General features: G+C 36.4%; 1 protein-coding gene across 7 annotated transcripts in view; it reads right to left on the bottom strand.

The window, feature by feature from the left end:
- The window catches only part of Nell1 (neural EGFL like 1), an 813,237-nt gene that overhangs the window by 697,766 nt on the left and 93,344 nt on the right, over positions 1–22,127 (bottom strand). For all 7 annotated transcript variants that reach the window (XM_087211541.1, XM_004851562.3, XM_004851560.3 and 4 more), the window contains exon 3: positions 18,470–18,620. In XM_087211541.1, the coding sequence (XP_087067667.1) occupies positions 18,470–18,620 (151 nt within the window). The remainder of the gene's footprint in view (positions 1–18,469; positions 18,621–22,127) is intronic.

A 22,127-nucleotide genomic window follows, 5' to 3' on the forward strand; every position in this document is an offset into this window, starting at 1 on the left:
AAGTATAACGTTAATTGCACAAGGAAAAAAGTTTTTCTTGAGCTGGTTTTATCAAACAATGTAACACACTTCTGGAATTTCCTCCTCCCCTATCCTTTGACCCTCCATTCTGACATTCTTCAATAAACAATCTGAAAGGGAGAAATGATTTAAATATTTTCTTAAGTCATTCATAATCAGGAAGGTAAATCTGCTGCTTGGAAATTACAGAATGCTTTCCATTTGGACAATCTGTTGTCTCGTATTATCTCTAACAATCTCTTGATGTGAAAACCTAGTAAGTATCTGAACTGGCACTTTGGAACCAGTAGCTACCTTTTTCCCTTCTGAAGAACTCAGGAAGAGTTAGGAAATATCTACAGAAACCAGGGAGGCAAGGGAAATGACATTTACTGAGTTCCTTGACTGATGATATGTATGAAGTGTTGTTCATCTGTGTGCTTTTTTGAATTCTTCCAATAAGTAATTCCATGACATGGGGACCAACACCTTCACTGACCTTGGAAGGATACCAAGGCTCAGATAAACTAGAGACAACTACAAATCTCACTCAGCTAGTAATTGATGGAACCAGGAACTGAATGCAGGTCTACCCGGCATCATAGAAGAAAGTCCTTTCTACCACGAAAACTCAGAAAACTGAAGACTCTTTAGAATTACCAAAAAAAAAAAAATATTTTTAAAAAGAGATTCCTTCTTAGGAAGCAAAAATGCCCTCTTCATCTCATGGTGAGGGGAAGCTTTTTCTTAGCTCTCTCACTTTCGGCTTCCTATCTAATTATGCTTAGATGTAATTTTATCTATAATTTAGGAATAAAATTGAAAAACAGAAGATTTACCATTATATCTTAGAGAGTTTCATATACTGGCAGAATGTTCAATTAGATTTAATCTACATTAATTAATCTTTCCATTTTAACAAAGCTGTATATTAACACACTTGAATCAGAAAAAATAAACATTAAATCTGAGTGCCATTAAGATAGTTCATCGAGACAGATTCATCTTTGTTGCTCTTCCAAGGTGCTCAATTGATACTGTAAAAGAAATCCATCACATTTGAAATATAGGCTGAATTAATAACAGAGTATCATTTTATTATGTTAAAGAGCCTATTTCAATTACTACCTCTAGATACATTTTCAATAGTCTTTATATTTAAGTTTTCCATTTCATTTTATCTGCCCAGTTAAGACATCCATGGGAACTCAATTGGCTCAGTTACCAAAGGGAATTCATAGATATTATTTTGCCAAGAAGTTCACTCTTGGTTTAAGGAATCACATTCTTCCACATGATCCACCTGTGGCTGTTGGATCCTCACCAAGTGAGAGAGATGTTCCTCTTTGGCTAAATGGGAACACTCCCACTAAAGAAACTCTCCTGCCATTGGCCTTTCCTGGGAAAAGCCAGAAGCCGAACAGAAATTGGAAACGGTGATTTCCAAAAGAGTAAATGAAGGACCGGGGATTTAGCTCAGTGGCACCCTGCCTGCCTGGCAAGTGCAAGGTCCTGCGTTTGATTCCCTGTACAAAAGAAAAAAAAAAAAAAGAGTAAATGAAGTTTCTCTGGTCTACAGCTTTGGAAAAGGAGGTTGGATGATCACATCCTATGGTGCCCATAAAGGTGGTAGAGGGTGTTCAGATTCCAAATCTGCTCCTCCATTATGTCTCATCAGCAAAGGTGACTTCAGACAAAACTGAACATCATCAGAAGATCTGGGAGACAGTCCTCATTTTTCTTTCACCACCAAACTAGGGGAAAACAACTGTTATCTTCTCTGGACTCTCTGATACCTATCTCCTCTCAGCATCAAATTTCCATCTCAACAACTTCATTATCATTATCATGGCTTTTCAACTTAAGATTCTACTGTGTATCAAGCACTAGGCTACATGTTTTACAAGTACTTCCAAACCTCACGAAGAGTGCAAGGTATTGTTTATTTCAATTTCCAGATACCAAAACCTTTGTCACTTTCTCCATCCTGTGCAGCCTCCCATATATAGTACATTCAAGACAAAATATTGCCACTATCCCTGGGACAATACATTTCAATGGAAATTTGTGAAACTAGCCATGAAGATTCTAAACAGCTCTAACCAGAGCTCGAGAAAATGAGTCATTTATTCATTCAATATTTATTGAGTGCAAAATATCTGCCCAAGAGTGCCATTTAGATAAACTCCTCTGTGAAGCAGATTGTTAAAAATACTTCCTTTGTGTATCTGGGCACACACTAAATAAAAAGCATCCCAACCAATCAAGACAGACATTGCCCAGTTATTCCAATGTCCATGTTCTCTTATCCTTGGCATACTACTAGGTCCAATTTTCCAGTACGAGTCACTGACATGTGGTACAAGTAATCCTTGACTTTTCCAGGCCAGGCCCATAAACCTAGCCAAGGGTACTATAACAAAATTTTAAATACAGGAGAAGCCACTGTTAGCTTACCTCTCTCAAACCATAATGGTTTAAGCAGAAACTAAGAGACCAAAGTTACATAACACAACTGTAAGTTACTACATATAAAATTATCTCTGTATATATCTGTACACACACAAAAACTACACTGATTTGAAATGTTCCATTTCAAATTTAAAATATTGAGGCCATTCCACGCTCCTAAGGCAGAGAAGGTGAGCCAGTCCCAGTGCCCGGGAGGAGGCTCCCACGCTGCCATTCCATGCTCCTAGGGCAGAGGAGGTGAGCCGTGCGGGCACCAGAAGCAAGCCCCCTCCCCGCCATAGAAATGAGAAGACATGTAAATAAGCCTCAAAAACAGACTTCCAGATCACCTACAGCAACCCCAAAGGGAAACGAGATGGAACACTCTGATACTCAACAACCTGGACTCCCTGAACTGGCAACAAAAGAGGATCTGGGAAAAATGAAATCAGAAATGATTTCTCAGATAACAGCAAAGATTATGCTCATAGTGCAAGACATGATTAATAAATCTAGAGAGGACACAGATAAAAAAACAGAGGATCTGAGGAAGATGATGGAATCCCAACATAGGAAACAAATGGAATCCATAAAACAGATTCAAACAGATTTCCAGGAGATTAAAATCTCCATCAAAACTCTACACAGCAGAATGAACCAATGTGAGGACAGAATTTCAGATATAGAAGATAAGATTGCAATTAATGACCAGGAAAAGAAAAATTGCTTTAAAATTGTAAGGGAACACGAGAAATCAATCCAGCAGCTGCTAGACGATGCAAAGAAGAATAAAATAAGACTGACTGGAGTCAATAAAGAAAGAGGAGAGAGTGCAGATGACATTAAAAAACTGTTCACAGAAGTGATGGCAGAAAACTTCCCAAGGAGGGGAAAAGAACTTGACATACAGATAAGTGTGGCATATAGGACTCCAGCTAGCATTGATCAAAAAAAATCTACACATAGGTTTATAATAGTTAAGATTCCAGAAACCTAACAGAAGAACAAAATTCTACAAGCAGTGAGAGAAAAGAAACAAATCACATACAAAGGAAAGCCCATCAGAATCACAGCAGACTTCTCAATGCAAACCCTCAAGGCAAGAAGAGCTTGGAGGGATCTATTTCAAGCCCTGAAGGAAAACAGTCTCCAATGCAGGTTGATGTACCCTGCAAAACTATCTTTCAAAATTGATGGAGAAATAAGATACTTTCATGACAAAGAGCACCTTAGGAACTTCATGAATACCAAGCCAGCACTCCAAAAAATTTTAGACAGTATCCTAGGAAAAAACAATGAGGATCACAACCCCAGGAAGCCCAGCAGAATGAATCCATTGGGCATGACAAATTAAACACAAAGAGGGAGAATCCAACAAAAAGAAAAAGTCATGACAAGGCTTTTAAAACTTTTAACTTCATCTCCCTAATGAGGGTATAATTCAATCTTGTTATTGTACTGATTTGTATTTTTCTGATTCTAGAGTTGCACACCTTTCCTTGTGCTGTACTGGCTATTTATCATCTTCTTGTGTCTACTCCTTAATTGGATTGTCTATTAATGAGCTGTAATTGTTCTTTATATATTCTGGTCATAGGTTATATGCATTGTAAATATGGTCTGTTTAAGAACTACTTTTCATTTTAATGATGTCATTTAAAGTTCTAAATTTTGATGGAATCTCATTTATCAATTTTTTTCTTTTATGCATCATGTTTTTTGTATCCTAGGTAGCTCTTGCCTACCCTAAATTCATAAACATTTTCCCTTATAATTTCTTCTTAAAATTTTATGCTTTTAGGCTTTCCTATTTAGGTTCATAGATCCTTTCAAGTTATTTTTATCTATGGAAATAAAGGGTTGAGGTTAATTTTTTATACATGGATACCAGGTGTTCTAGTGCTGTTTGCTGAAAACACTATCTTTTCCTCAGCTCTTGAATTGAGTTTATAGTCTATAAAAAGTTAATATTAAATAATCTTTCAAAACTCAGCAGACTATATATGTGTGGTTCTATTTCTAGATTCTCTGTTTTATTCCAATGATCTATATGTCTTTCCTTACAACAACACTGCCTTGATTACTGTAGCTTTAGAAGAAGTCTTAAAATTAGGTACTAAATGTCTTCCAATACTGTTTTTTTTCCGCTTTTTTTTCACTTTTCTGGGTCCTTTGTACTCTGGCATAACTTTTAGATTTCAATATCCAATTCTTCATTTATAGCAAGTATATATAGACCTGAATTTTTATATATACCTTGTGTTTTCTAATCCTGCTAAATTCAAATACAAGTTCTCAGGGCTCCTAGAGATTTCTTAGTATTTTTTTTGTAGATGATCATTTTATCCACATATAAAGATTTTGCTTCTACCTTGCCAATCCTATCCTAATTGTGTCATTTTATTGACAGACTATGTCAGTTTAGGCCTAGGTTTCAAAGTTCAATGGACAGATGAAGAGTAGGCATATCTGCCCTTGTTCCCCACCTTAAGGAGAAAGCATTGTATCTTCTCCATTCATATAAGGCGTTCTCACTGGAAGTATGGAGTACATGTCTTTAATCTGTTGAGAAGATTCTGTTCTACTTCTAGGCTCCTGATAGCTTTTACCATGAACAGGTGTAGAATTTAGTCCAATACTTTTTCTCCAACTAGTGACAGGATCATATGGCTTTTTCCTTTCCTCTGTCAAAATGATGACTTTTGGGGGTGGATCTTTCAATGCTGAACCAACACTGCCATCCCTATAATAAAACCTCTTTCCACATACTGCCAGATCTAACTTCTAATAGTTTGTTTTGTTAAACAAATTTCTATCTATGTTCATACTTTTTTCTTCTATTATCTTTATCCAGTTTTAATATTAGCACAATGTTGATTTTCTAAAATGAGGGGGAAAGTTTTCCCTTTTTTTTCTCCTTTAAATGTTTTATATAATTTATCAGTTAAAATGTATATGAGCCTGTTGTTGTCATATAGGTAGGTTTTCAAGCTAGGAATATACTTTCTTTAATAGGTGCTATTCAAATTTTATATTTCCTCCAGAGTCAGTTTCATTAATTTGTCTTCCAAGGTACTTCTTAGAAGTTGTCAAATTTATTTCAAAAAAGATTTTTGTAATATGCTTTCTATATCCTTTTAAATTCTTTAAAATCTGTGATAATGTCTCTTAAGTCTTGATATTTTATTTTTAAAAATGTATAATTGATATTGTGTAATAGGAAGTAAAGGTCTACAGGAGCAGGGGAAGTGGGAGGGGTAGGAGAAAGGAAAGAAGGGAAAAGAAAAAGCATGAGAAAAGGAAAAAAATGGAAACAAAATCTTTGCAAATAAGCAAGGGTGGAGGAGGTGAAGGGAGGGCAGGGGAAGGGGAAAAAAAAATAAGAACCATGATACATCATGTAATGATACAAGATCCCAATGTTGTATGCAATTTTTTTTTGTGGTTTTTTGTTTTTGTTTTTGTTTTTTTGGTACTGGGGATCAAACCGGGTCCTTAAACTTGCATAGCAGGCAGCAAAACCACTGGACTAAATCCCCGGCCCTGTAAATGTATTTTATACCCAAAATGTATCAATAAACTTAATGGGGGGGGAAACAAATTAAAAATATTGAGCATGTGAAAGATCACTGGAAAAACTTAGCAAGCAAACTCAACATTCTAAAAATCATACAGCAATAACTTCAATTAACAATGAAAGCAGAAATTATCCATTAGGAATTTTGTACTTAACCAGTTGGGAACTTGTAAACATTCCTCTAATGAGGATCAAAGAGGAAATCAAACTGAAATTCAGAACCATAAACACTAGAAACTATGTAACAATATCAATGGGTTGTAATCAAAACAGTACTCACAATAAGATATAATGTCTTTAGTTATTTTAACAGTACTATAAATAGAAAATACTGAAAATGAATGAACTAAACATTAAGCAACTAGTAAAAGTACCCACTGGATGATCCAAACAAAAATAAAATGAAGAAATCAATGAATTTGAAATGAAAAACAGTAGACTTGATCAATAAAACTAAGAATTGTTTCACTAAAAAGACCAATAAATTACCCAATCTCATGATGAGCATAGTCAGGAAAAAAAGAATGATGCACATCCATTTCACATGAGAAGGCATAACCACAAATACAAACACTGCTTTAAGTAAAAGAGAATATAATATCCAATTATTTTCCAAATAATGCGAAACTCAATTAAATGTGATTTTGTTAAAAATGTAAACTGATTCAAAGACCTTAAAATTAAATAACACTTCACCACAAAAAAGAAAAATGAACATTTTTCTATAATAAAATATTCATCAGCTTCCCCTAAAACATACTATATCAACCTAAATAATTATTGGACTTTTCAGACCAAATATTTTCTATACATTTCTAATTTATATTTACATGTACTTCTTACCTCTAATTGTTTTCAGGCTAATGCTATCAGAAACAATTACAGAAGAGGTACTGTCTATATATTAAGCCAATCAGGAGCATAAAACATTTTCAAAATACAAGCCATATACAACTCACATCTAACATCATACTCAATGGGGAAAGTTTAAAACTTTTTCTCAAAGAGTCAATGAAGTTATAGAACACAAAATCACATACAAAAGTTAGTAGTGCTTCCATACACTAATAACAACCACCTAAAAAATTAAATCAAGAAAATAACTACTGATAAGTTACAAAAAACAAAATACTTAGGAATAAATTTAACTAAGAAAGTGAAATGTCTCTAAACTGAAAACTATAAAACACTGAAGAAATGAAGAAGAAGCAAATAAATAAGAAGCTATCTCATGTTCACGGATTGAGAGAATATGTTTAAAAGGTTTATACCTCCCAAAACAATCTATAGATTCAATACAATCTCTATTTAAAAATATCAATGACATTGTTCACTGAAACACAGCTGGTAATAGGGGCATGATTCTGATCAAAATATACATTACTGAAACTCAAATATAAGCAAAAACAAAAGAAGTGACACTATGGGGGAGAGGGGACAAGGGAGATGATGGGGTGGGAATAATTAAAGTATGTTATGCACATAAACAAATCTACCGAAAGAAAATCCATTAATCTATATAACCAATATGTACTAATAAATAAAACTGGGGGGGATCCTAAAATTAATATGGAACTACAAAAATAAACCTTGAACAGTCAAAGCAATATTGACCAAAAAGAGCAAAGCTAAAGACATTATGTTATCTGACTTCAAAATATACTATGACACTATTATAACCAAAACAGCATGGTACTGGCATAAAACAAAACAATATACAGACAACTGGAGCAGAATAAAGAAGCCAGAAATAAATCCACACCTTTATATCCAACTGGTTTCCAACAAAGGCACCAGGACCACAAAGGGAAAAAAAGTACAGTCTCTTCAATAAATGATGTTTGGAAAACTGGATATCCATATGCAGGAGAAAGAAATTAGACCATTATCTCACACTAAATACAAAAATCAAAGTGGCCTAATGACAAAACTTAGGAGAAAACTACGATTTTCTTATATATGACCCCAACAGCACAATCAAGAAAAGAAAAAATAAACAGTGGAATTACAGTAAGTTAAAAAGGTTCTGTAAAACAAGCAATCAAAAGAGTGAAGAGGGCCAGAGACTTAGCTCAGTGGCCCTCACAAGCCCAAGGTCCTGAGTTCGATTCCCAGTACCAGAAAAAAAAATGAAGAGACAACTTATACAATGGAAGGAAATATATGCAGATTATAGTTCTGATATTGAAAATATACAAGGAAATGAAACAAGTCAACAGCAAGAAAACATGTAACTCAATTTAAAAATAGGCAAATTCTACTTCTATTATCTCAAAAGAAGATATACAAATGGCAACAGGTAGATTTTTAAAAGTTCAATCTTACTAATCATCAAAGAAGTGCAAATTAAAGCCATGATGAGATAACATTTCACAACTGTTAGAATGGCTAGTATCAACACAGAAAAGATAGAGCCGGGGTTAGCTCAGTGGTTCTGCTGCCTGCCTCACAAATGCAAGGTCCCGAATTCAATCCCCAGTACCAAAAAAAAAGAAAAGATAAATGTTGGCAAGGATGTGGAAATAATGGGAAACCTCACACACTGTTGATGGGAATAAAATGTAGTACAGCCATTATAGAAAACAGTATGGAGGTTTCTCAAAAAATTTAAAAATAGCAATACCATTTGAGCCAGGAATCTCAAAAGAAAGGAAATCAGTATGTTGAAGAGATATCTGCACCTTCATGTTTATTGGAGCATTACTCACAGTAGCCACGATGTGGAACCCACCTAAGTGTCCACCAACGAATGAACAGATAAAAAAAAACCTCATGTATATACACAATGAAATAGTGCTCAGCCATAAAAAGACAGCAAAATCCTGTAATCTGCAACAGAGATGAGCCTGGAGGACATCATGTTAAGTGAAACAAACCAGGAACAGAAAAACTACCACCACAAGCCCTCGGCAGAATGCGGAGTTTTAAAAGCTGATTCCATAGAAGTAGAGGAAAGTATGGTGGCTACCAGGATTAATTTTAAAAAGCCTTGACTTATGTACATACAGAAAAATGCACAGCACTTCACCTATTAATGAAGTGAAATATTTAAGTATTTACTAAACGTAGTATAAACTATTTAAAACAATGCCTGGCATTTATAAGTTCCCCAAAATAATTTTAATGACTAGTGCCCTCTTATCATTATTGCTATTATGTTTTAACTACACAAAATTCCCAAATAAAATATCAATTAATGTACATTTATTCAAGACTTTTCAACAATACTTCAACAGTATTAATTTTATTAACATAGCTAATTATGTCGATAGGTAACTGAAAAAACAAAATTATCTTGAAAGGCACAGTGAAGAGATATTCAATAAAATTTAACACTTGTTTGTGATTTTTTGCCCTTTCAGTAATTCAGAAATAAAATTAAATTTCCTTTACATTATGGCTAGATAGATATATAGATTAGATATTATGTTAAATAGATAAAAATAACATAATAAAATCATAAAATAATATTGTCTGCTGTCTTCTTCCTGTTTTAATGAGGATCTTTAGCCTGCTTATTTATTATCCATTAGTGTTATGGTAATTCTAGGCAATATTATAAAACAACAAAAATAGCTAATATAAATAGTGGAATGTGAGAGAAAAGATTTTCAATATTTCCAAATTACAAAATTTTACAGCTAACAAATCAAACTGTATCCTAACAAAAACTGAATCCTTGGCACATGGTATGCAACCAGCAAAAAAATAGCTTTAGAAAAAATACCTCACATAGCTTAAAAATCAGACTAAAACTCGATCAAAACCAGAACAAAAACATCAAAAGAAAGAAAACTACAGACTAATATCTCTTTTATGAATATAGCTACAAGAATCTTGCATAATATACTGTCAAATCAAATCCAGCAGTATATAGAAAAAGATTATACAACATAACCAAGTGGTATTTATCCCAGGAAAACCAGCCTGACGTAACCTTCAAAAATCAATTCATGTAATGTACCACATCAATGGAACAAAGAATAAAAACTACATGATCATTTCAATAGATACAAAAACAGAACATGAAAAAGTTCAACATGCTTTCATAATAAAAATAATGAACAATAAGCAATAGAAAAGGCAACTCCTCAATCTGATAAAGAACATCCATGAAAAGAACAGAATTCTTTCAACCTGAGAAACAGCATCTATGAGAACTCATAGCTGGTATACTTCACTGTGAAACCTGAAAATTTTCCTCCTGAGAGCGAGAGTAAGGTAAGATTAACTGTTCTCACCAATTCTATTCAAAATGGTACTAAAGTTTCCTGCCAGGGCAACTGGGCAAGAAAATGAAATAAAATTGCATACAGATAGGAAAGAAAAGCATGAAACTGTCTCTATTTACAGAAAACATGGTCTTATATATAAAATCCCTAAGAAGCTCACTTTAAAAACTATCATTCATAAATTAATTTGGCAAGGATGCAAAATGCAAAATAAATATTCAAAAATCATTTACACTTCTAGACAGTAGCAATGAGTAATCAGAAGATTATTTTAAGAAAATAATTCCATTTATAAGAGCAGAAAAATAAATTACTTAATTTTTAAAGCCATGAAATACTAATGCTCTGAAAATTTTTTTCAAGTTGAAATAAAGACCTAAATAAACAGAAAGACTCCCCATATTACTGAATCCAGTACTGCTCCATTCTGATCTCCAAATTCAACACAATCTCTATCAAGATCCCAACTGCTGGGCCGCCGTACCACCCCCCTCAGTGCACACGAGGTGAGCCACTCCCAGCACCCAGGAGGAGGCTTCCAGGCTCGCGTACCACCCCGCTCAGTGCACAGGAGGTGAGCCAAGTGGGTGCCAGAAACATACCCCCACCAACCCCCATGAAAATGAGAAGACAAGTAAAAAAATCTCAAAACCAGACTTCCAGATCACCTAAAGCAACCCCAAAGGGAAACGAGATGGAACACTGATATGCAACCACCTGGACTCCCTGAATTGGCAACGAAAGAGGATCTGGAAAAAATAAAATCAAAAATAAATTCTGAGATAACAGCAGAGATTGTGCCTATAGTGCAAGACATGATTAATAAATCCAGAGAAGACACAGATAAAAAAACAGAGGATCTGAGGAACATGATGGAATCCCAACATAGGAAACAAATGGAATCCATAAAACAGAAACAAACATATTTCCAGGAGATTAAAAACTCTATTGAAAGCTTACGCAGCAGAATGAGCCAGTGTGAGGACAGAATTTCAGACACAGAAGATGAGATTGCAATTAGTGCCCTGAAAAAGAAAAACTGCTTTAAAATTGTAAGGGAACACAAGAAATCAATCCAGCAGCTGCTAGATGATGCAAAGAAGAGTAACAGAAGACTGATCGGAGTCAATGAAGAAACAGGAGAGAGTGCAGATGACATAAAAAAACTGTTCACAGAAGTGATGGCAGAAAACTTCCCAAGCAGGGGAAAAGAACTTGACATGCAGATAAGTGAGGCATATAGGTTTCCAGCTAGCATTGGTCAAAAAAAAATCTACACAAAGGCATGTAATAGTTAGGATTCCAGAAACCCAACAGAAGAACAAAATTCTCCAAGCAGTGAGAGAAAAGAAACAAATCACATACAAAGGAAAGCCCATCAGAATCACAGCAGACTTCTCAATGCAAACCCTCAAGAAGAACTCGGAGTGACGTATTTCAAGCCCTAAAGGAAAACAGCCTCCAACCCAGGTTGATGTACCCTGCAAAACTATCTTTCAAAATGGATGGAGAAATAAGATACTTTCATGACAAAGAGCACCTTAGGAACTTCACGAATAACAAACCAGCACTCCAAAAAATTTTACACAATATCCTAGGAAAACACAATGAGGATCACAACCCCAGGAAGCCCAGCAGAATTAATCCATTCAGCTTGACAAGAAATTAAATGCAAAGGGGGAGAATTAAACAAAAAGAAAAAGTCATGACAATGATAAGCCAATACATATCTGTACTGGCTATTTATCATCTTCTTGTGTTTACTTTTTAATTGGGTTGTCTATTATGAGCTGTAAGAGTTCTTTATATATTCTGGTCTTAGGTTATATGTATTATAAATATGGTCTGTTTAAGAACTACTTTTCATTTTCTTAACGATGTCATTTAAAGTTCTAAATTTTCATGGACTCTCATTTATCAATTTCTTTCTTTTATACGTCACGTTTTGTGTATCCTAGGAAATTCTTTCCTACCCTAAATTGATGAACATTTTCCCTTACAATTTCTGCTTAAAGTTTTATACTTTTAGGGTTTCATATTTAGCTTCATAGATCCTTTCAAGTTATTTTTATGTATGGAAATAAAGAGTTGAGGCTAATTTTTTATATACAGATACCAGGTGTTCTAATGCCATTTGCTGAAAATACTATCTTTTCCTTGGCTCTTGAATTGAGTTTATATTCTATAAAATGTTAATGTTAAATAATCTTTCAAAATTCAGTGGACCATATATGTGTGGTTCTATTTCTAGATTCTCTGTTTTATTCCAATGATCTATATGTCTTTCCTTACACCAACACTGCCTTGATTACTGTAGCATTAGAGGAAGTCTTAAAATTAGGTACTAAACGTCTTCCAACACTGGGTTTTTTTTTCTCTTATTTCTTTTTCCTTTTCTAGGTCCTTTGTACTCCACATAACTTTTAAATTTCTGTATCCAATTCTTCTTTCATAGCAAGTATACATAAACCTAAATTTTTATATATACCTTGTGTTTTCTAATCCTGCTAAATTCAAATACAGGTTCTAGGGGCTCCTAGAGATTTCTTAGTATTTTCTTTGTAGATGATGATTTCATTTACATATAAAGATTTTACTTCTACCTTGCCAATCATATGCTAATTGTATCTTTTTATTGCCAGACTATTTTGGTTTGGGCCTAGGTTTCAAAGTTTAATGGACAGATGAAGAGTAGGCATATCTGCCCTTGTTCCCCACCTTCGGGAGAAACCATTGTATCTTCTCCATTCATATAAGGCATTTTTGCTGGAAGTATGGAGTACATGGCTTATCTGTTGAGAAGGTTCTGTTCTACTTCTGGTCTCCTGATAGCTTTTACCATGAACAGCTGTAGAATTTAGTCCAATACTTTTTCTGCAACTACTGACACAATCACATGGTTTTTTCCTTTCCTCTGTTAAAATAACTTTTGGGAGTGGATCTTCCAATGGTGAACCAACACTGCCATCCCTATAATAAAACCACTTTCTACATACTGCCAGATCTGACTTCTAATAGTTTGTTTTGTTAAACAAACTTCTATCTGTGTTCATACTTTTTTCTTCTATTATCTTTATCCAGTTTTAATATTAGCACAATGTTGATTTCCTAAAATGAGGGGAGAAGTCTTCCTCCTTTCTTCTGGTTTAAATATTTGATATTATTTATTAGTTAAAATGTATCTGAGCCTGTTGTTGTCATACAGGTAGGTTTACAAGCTAGGAATATACTTTCTTTAATAGGTGCTATTCAAATTTTATATTTCCTCCAGAGTCAGTTTCATTAATTTGTCTTCCAAGGTACTTCTTAGAAGTTGTCAAATTTATTTCAAAAAAGATTTTTGTAATATGCTTTCTATATCCTTTTAAATTCTGTAAAATCTGTGGTAATGTCCTCTACATTTTGATATTGTAATTTTTAAAAATGTATAATTGATATTGTGTAATAGGAAGAAAAGGTCTAAAGGAGCAGGGGAAGTGAGAGGGGTAGGGGAAAGGAAATAAGGGAAAAGAAAAAATATGAGAAAAGAAAAAAAATGGAGACAAAGTCTTTGCAAATAGGGAAGGGTGGAGGGGATGAAGGGAGGGCAGGGGAAGGGGAAAAAAATAAGAACCAAGATACTCATGTAAAGGTACAAGATCTCAATGATAAATGTAACTGTATTTTATACCTAAAATGTACCAATAAACTTAATGGAAAAAAAAAAGATCTCAACTGACTTCTTTGTAGAAATTGACAAACTAGTCCTAACTTTCACACAAAAATTCATGCTGACTGCAATAATCACAATAATCTTGAAAAGAAAGTCCAGGATGGCGGACTCACTTCCTTATTTCAAAACTTACTGCAAAGGTACAATAATCAAAACAGTATTGCCATTGATAGACATAGCATTTAACAAAGTGGAACTGAGAGTCAGAAATAAGCCCTCACATTTATAGCTGATTAATCTACAACAGGGGTGCTAAGGAAATTCACTGGGCAAGGAGGACAATCTTCAACTAATGGTGCTGGGACAACTGGATGTCCATATGCAAAAGCATGATGCTGGAACCCTATCTCCCACCATCTACAAAAATTAAAATGTCAGGAGATAAACTTTCAGAAAAAAATCATAAAATTTTCAGACTAAATCTTCAGAACTTTGGATTAGGAAATGGTTTCCTGGATAAGACACCAAGCACACAAACAACAAACTGGATGTCATCAAATATTTTAAATTTCATGCCTCAAAGACATCAGCAATAACATGAAAATATAATCTAGAGAATGAGGAAAAGCTATGTCATATATCTGATTAGGGACTTGTATCTATAAGATAAAGAACTACTATAAATCAAGTATAAAAAGGCAAATAACCCAATTAAAACAGACAGACATTTCTCAAAAAAAGATATACAAATGGCCAATATGAACATGAAAAGATACTTAACATCATTTGGCATCAGATAAGTGCAATTCAAAAACACAATGAGATATACTTTACACTCATTAGGGCAGCTGCAATCAAAAAGAAAAATAACTGGTGTTGACAAGGATGGAGAAAAATTGGACCCCTTTAGTCTGTGCTAGTGGGAATGTAAAATGGTACAGTCAGTTTGGAAAATAGTCCTGCAGTTCTGATCCTGCAATTCCTCTCCTATATGTATAGCCAAGAGAATAAAAAACATGTCCATACAAAATCTTATGCATGAATATTCCTGAAATCAGTATACATATCCAAAAAGTGAAAACAATTCAAATGTCCACTAACTAATAAATGAATAAAAACATGCTATATCCAAACAATGTAACATCATTCTACAATAACAAGAAATGAACCACTGACACAAGCTAGACTCTGAATGAGTCTTGAAAATATTCTGAGAGTAGCAAATAACAAAGGATCATACAGAGAGTATGGTTTCATTTATACAAAATGATCAGAATAGGCAAATTAATTGAGACAAGAAGATTAATGATTACCTACAGCAAGGGAGCTTATGGGGAGATTTTGAATGACAGCTAGGGAGTACTGAGATTTTTTTCTTGAGGTAAAGAAATTTCTAAAATTAATTGTGGAGATGAATGTACAACTTTGTGAATATACTAAAAATGACAAATGATAAAAATAAAAAATTGAATCTGATCATACCTATCATATCCCAGATATGGCAAACACACATTTAATTTGTTCTGATCATAAGCAATACAATCAGGATCACACATGAGAGAATCACACAAAGAATCCTATGTTTGACTTTCTGTCAACAATCTGCCCACTAGATACCTACATTGCCTGCCACTGAATAAAAAAGAACTCCAAATCAAGGCCATATTATTATGCACCTGCCGGATGTGCCAATGTGCCCATATGTCCATGCCAAAATGTGTGCAGAACTATTTGCTTCTCTAGACACTTATTCTAATAATAAAAGGCACTTAAAATGATGAGTCTCACATGCTACAGATTAGAACCCTAATAATAGCTTCTTAAATACATATTATAACAAATCCTCTCTGTTTTCTTGTATTCCTTGTCTTCTCAACTATACATTAACCTTCTTCAGGGTGGAAATCAGAACTTCTGTGATACCCACAGCTACCAGATTACAAACCCCATCATTTGTGCTTTGCTTTGATTAAACAAGTATGGAGGGGAGCACCATGAAATCCAAAGGGAGATCTACTTTCTATCTTTTCACATTTATTTTGTTTGAGTCGGTATCTGGGGTTTTTCTGTTACAATTAAAAAATGTTCAGATGATTCTCCATTCAATAATCCTCAGATTCTGTTAGAAAGCTCCTAAGGATACTGTAAGGCCTATCCTCAAGTAAGACTTTTCAATTCCAAAACAGAAACCCAGCAAATAGAGTCTAAAGACATAAATGAGAAAAAATGTACATTTATTAAAGGATGGCAACTCAACGTGCACTTTTTCATCCTTACAGCAACCATCCAAAATGGATTATTACCTACATCTTACACAGACAAGGAAACTGAAGTTCCAAGATATTAAATAGCTGTTGTCACAAAATTAGAACTGCAACTCTAGTCTCTGCCGACCTAACTCTGAAGCCAGGGCTTTTTCTACTAAAAGTAGCCATTCCTCATGCTGCTCCCTGCTTCGGGAAGTGCTCTGCCCCGCCTTACTGAGAAGTAACTGAAGATGCGCCTTCTAGACGCGGCATTTGTATGGCTCTCCTACCAAGGAGCCCAGCACCATACACCAGGGAAGCAAGATACAGCCTTTCCCTGACTGCGAAGCAGCACTTGGCTTGCTGCTAAACCCCAACATGCAGCACACCTTTAAACTAACTCTTATCTGTCACAGACATGTGCATCACCTTGTGTTTTCTGGGCTGACCCCACAACAGCCAGCTCATCATGCTGACAAAATCCAGCCAGAAGGATCAGGGTGAATCACAGCCCTTGAGGCTGAAAGCAAATGAAACCACGGGAAAGATGCAGAACTATTGATTCACACATCTGATGAAAATGTGCAAGGAAAACCTTTTCAGCAGGAGCCAACTTAGTCTGTCCACTCCCCTGCCCACTAAAAAATCACTTTCCTCACACTTCTTCATCTCTGAGTTCTCCACACTGTCCTTCCAACTTGAAACATCTTCCTCCTGCCCTGACCTGCTGGAAGTCCACGTGCCCTTCAGGAGTCCTCTCTCTACCTGGCCTTTTATCCACTGACCTAATGAGCAGCATTCAGCAAGCTTAATACATTTACATAAATTTGAAATTAGCTACACACTGCCTTGTTGTAACACACCCTATTATTTCTTTATTATTAACTTTAATTCGTTAGCTTTTTATATGGTTGAGCCTGGCTTTTCACATTGCCAAAATCTACCATAAACGCTTGGAAGATTTTCTTTTTAATTTCCCCACAAAAACCTGCCTATGCACCCAGAACAGAGATGGCTCTTCAGATATATTTTCTATAGCCCAGTACAGAGGAGGTCGCTAGTAAAATTCTAAATTGTTCAGGTTAAATCATAATCATTACTTTAACAGGGTGATCGTTCTCAAATGTAAGACTCGTTTTCTCTGGGGACTGTAGTCCCAGTTTTTTTAAATAGCATTGATGCTTTGCAATGACCTGGCTTCCACCTACCGTTGCAATACCATCCCTCACTGCCCACCCCAAATTCTCATCCGCTTTCCCACACATCTTTTTATGTTCCAAGCACTTACCGCCAACATGATCTTTTTTAACCATGCTCCTTTATGAAGCCTTTGTGGATACTACAATCCTTAGTAGGATAGACCCTCTTACCTTTACTTACCTTTATCTTTAGCTTACCTTAACTTTACCTTCCCTCCCTGAACACAAACTACCAACATCATATCTACAATGCTTTATGCTATTTATTTGTCTATATTAACCTTAATAGCTTATGCAATCCTTGTAATAAAAAATTGTGAGTTATTCACCTCAATATTCCCAGTATCAAGTACACTTTCCACATCACCACACAATAAATCCTTGCCAGTTATTAAATATAACTGATTAACTTGCTTGATGCCTTAAATATGGCATCATGAGATAGGATATGGTTTTATGTGAACAAAGTCAACCAAGAAAGACACTCAGCAGTGGTACTTGGAGCACAAACAAAAGAGCAACTTTACCTGAAGTCAACTCTAGTTTTTATTTTTAAACTTTATTTTTATTTTTTTATTACTACATGTTTGCAGTACATAATGTTTACACTGTTTTGTAAACATGTAGATGTTTTGGTACATGTAGATATCTTCATTCCTTTATTCATCCTCTTCCCTTCCCCTCCCTCATACCTCCCTCTATGTCTTGATCCCCTTTCCATTTGAGAAACATCTCCCTACTTCCTATTATCTATATTTTATTTTGATCCTTATTTATAATTTGGATTTCTCATATAAGAGAAACCATGCGATATTTAAGCTTGTGTGTCTGATATATTTCACTTAACATTATAGTCTCAGTGTGCACCCATTTTCTTTCATCTGACTCAAGTTTATCTTTCTTTACAGCAGAGTAGTACTCCACTGTGTGTAAACACATTTTCTTTATCCAATCATCTCTTGAAGGCAAAGTAAATCCAGTAATGTGGTAAATAGGAACAAAGCCTCGTCTAGCCCAACATTTCCACGGAGCTCCTGCCTCTGAACTCCAAAGCATCTTACATAGTCCATTAACTCTAAGTAGATTTTCAAGAGCAGAAAGAGCTGTCCTACCTGTGCTCCAGTTCTCGAATGGACAGTATCACTCCAGAAGTCGATGGCTTCTGCTGCACAGTGGCCAAAAAGGTGAATTCACTCTTATTCCGGAACAACTGGATTAACTTCTCACTCACATGAGGAGCTCCATGGATCTCTCTTTCTGTGTCTAGGGGATGAGAAGAAACAGGAAGAGGAAGACAGAAATGAGAAGGGAAAGGAAGGGAGGGGAGGGAAGAAAGGAAGGGAAATGGGGGAGAAGAAATCCAGAAGAAGAGCGAGAGGAAACATGAGAAAGAAGACAGAAAAGATCACAGTTTAAAATGCCATGTTCAAGGATCCAGGCCACATTTTCCATTTCCCCTCCTGTCGATAGTTTCCATATCCAGGCACCATTCACCACACCATACAGCCGCAATCATTCGATGCAAAACCCGGAAATGCTATCTCTGTTCCCGTGTCCACCTGTCATTTTGATACGTTTACGATCAGCCAGACTATGATTTTCTGACATGAATTTTGATGGGACACTGAGCAAGGCAGCCTGGTGCAAACAGAATAAGTTGCTGTAAGATGAAAAGTGCTCAGATAAACGGGGTCCTACAGTCAGATAATCTCGGACCTAGTGGAACCCAAATGCCACTGAGAACCACCCATGCTCACTTTTCTCCTGGGCTTGGTTTCCTTTTCCCCACAATGCACCTAGGAAGCCTCTCCTTGCCTTGCACCTAGCTGAGATTTACTAGCACTAACAATGCCAGACAACTCTGTCTTTGCTTAAAGAATAAATACAAGACATGCTCCTGATCAGAAGCGTGCCTGGCATTTCTCTGTAAACATGCAATGGATTACTCTCCTCATCAAATATTTATTAAGGCGGAGACCAATTCAGCACACCTGGAGGTGTGCAAGTCCAGCTAATCCTGCTCCTGGACAGGAATTGCTTTTTCCAGTGCCGCCATAATGAGAGACATCTATCATTTCCCTCTGTGCCTCATCCTTGCCACCATAAACTGGGTGTTATCTCACTGTTTCACACCACATCTCCTCGCATCAGAAAGGGGCACTGAGGGAGCAAAGTTAAAGAAGACTATTCAGAGGATGACAAGTGAATGTCAAAGGGGTATCCGGTAGTCTCCTCTCTCATCCTGACCACCCCTCTGGACCATCTGATGACTCCTTGGTTATTGCTCTGCCCCTGCATGAGCAACCGTTGAAAAAACCACAAAACCTCAAAGGTTCTGTTGCCCAAGCAACATCTCACACTTGTGTAACAATCTCAGTGGCTTCTAAAAAAGAAATCCTTGAATTCTTGACCTTGAGGCTTTGTCTTCTCACCTGCAAACAATGGGGATGGACTGGGTCTCTCTCCGAGCCCTCCCAGCCTACCCTGTAATTTAAGAATTGCCATTTCATCTAAGTAACATAAAAGAGAACACCAGTCTCTTTCCAGCTGTAAAAGGCTAGGCTGCAAATGGGAAAAAACAAGCGGTCTCCCACCACAGAAGCAGCCAGTTCCTGAAGAGCACCCCACCCACAGTTTTTTTGGTGGTACTGGGGATTGAACCCAGGACCTTCACACTGAGCTATACCACCAGCCCTATTTTTTTATGTTTCATTTTGAGACAGGGTCTTTCTAAGTTGTCTAGGCTGAGTTTGAACCGGCAACCCTCTTACCTCAGCCTCCAAGAGTGCTGAGATTGCACACCTAGCTATGACTCGATTTTTTTGTCTGAAAAAACGCCTTCCCTAACTTAACTTCCCTGTTAAATGGCAGACTGTGTTGGCTTTGATCAAGGGCTAAGAGAGAGCCACTTAAAGAATGTTTCTATGTCTTCTATGAAATCCCCGCTGAAGACTTCCCAGGATGATATGCAAAACTCATTAAATATACAAACCAATCATTTGGCAAAGTAGAAAATATTTGCAAATTTTTCTTAACATTATCTTTATTATCACTACTGCTGGGTAGAATCGTAATAAAATCCACGTACAACTTAGTGCCAGCAAAAACATTTGACTCTTGAGATTAACTTATCTGTTTACCTCTTTGCTCATCAATTAGGAATCTACTGGTTGGCAGTGAGTGCCTGGAGAGCTCATTACAGGATTCTGCCACTTGGACCCAGTGAACAGAGGGCAGGATCGATCAGCTATGCTGGCTGGAGGAAGAGTATAAATATCATAACCAGTATGGGTGTCCTCACCCCGACAGTCCCTAGGTACTGACTTTCTAGCCCCGTGACCAACGACCTCCATATTTAGATGTGCAACCCTAAACTCTTCCTCCAGCAGCACAGTGATATATACAATTTCCTGCTTACTGTATATCTCCATGTGAATGTCTAACAAACATTTCAAATTGTATTTGCCCACAGTAGAGCTCTTGTTCTCTCCCACAACCTTCTATCTTCTCTTAAGAGTTCCCAGTCTTTGTAAATGGTAACACCAAGTTCCCCAAGCCAATAAAACTAGAAAATTCACTTGATTCTTCCCAGTTCTTCACCCTCCAAATCCAATCCAAGAGCAAATCACAAGGGATCCCATGCCTGAAGTCCACGGTAGCTTTCCAACTTCACTCCAACAGCTCTTACCCAAGCCAATGGGGGTGCTCCCTGGAAACTTCAAATAGTTTCCAAACTCATGTCCCTGCTTCTGATAACCGCTTTGTTTTCCTTGCTTTCCACACAATAGCCAAACTGCTCTTTTTAAAACGCATTTCCAAACCATTTTAGCTCCTCCCTAAAATTCCCCAATGGCTTCTCACTACTCATAGGATGAGACCCAGACCCATTTGAATTGCACACTCGGGACTTATACCTGTGTCTCTCCCTCCATCTCTACTCTTCTCCTTGGGTTCTAGAGGAGCTACCAAGTGCACTCCTGCCCCAGACCTTTGCACTCTTCCCCTTGTCCAAGTAGTCTTCTGCCACCTTTTCACATACCTGCTTCCTCCTCCTTCAGCACACACTCCAAATACAACCTCCCAGCCACTCTCTCTAAAGCAGGACCTCTATCAATGTTTCTCTACCACACCACTCTGGTGGTTTTCTCTGTAGAATTTATCACAATCTATGAGTTGTTATTGGTTTATTATTCTCTTACTTGGCTTAGCACAATCTTGTTTCATACTTCTTACTTCATGTCATTTCTTGGCTTTTCCCACCAACGCTAAGCTCCAAGAGGACAGGTACACTTACGTATTCATTGTTTTATTGACTGTTCCTAGTGCCTGGCACAAAACAGGCAACTCATAAAGACTGATTCATCCATTAATTAACGTATTCCCCATTCTTTTTCTCATTTACATGACTGCTTTGAATAAGTACATATACTGTGGTCAGAAAATAGTACGGTACCTTTTGGAAAACCAAGAGATAAATGGCTGAATGCCAGCGGCTATCTCAAGAAAAGGACATTTGGACATTTTGTACGGAACACTCCCCTCCCACAGCTCCCTCACACTCCTGCCACTCTGTCTCCTTGAGAGTTGAACATCCCTTATGCTGGCTCGACTCATTTCTCTTTGTAAGTGATTGGCACATTGAAGTAAAGAGACCTCACTAACTCCCACCAGAGTAAAATGTTAAGAAACACCTTATTGTGATACACGGAGACTGTGTGTGCATTCCCATTTTCAGAAAAGTCCTTTCAAGTAAATGATTACCGCAATTCA

The sequence above is a fragment of the Heterocephalus glaber genome, unplaced genomic scaffold (genome assembly GCF_053883595.1).
Source record: "Heterocephalus glaber isolate CG9 unplaced genomic scaffold, H.glaber_assembly_v1.0 deba00001428, whole genome shotgun sequence".
Taxonomy (NCBI): domain Eukaryota; kingdom Metazoa; phylum Chordata; class Mammalia; order Rodentia; family Bathyergidae; genus Heterocephalus; species Heterocephalus glaber.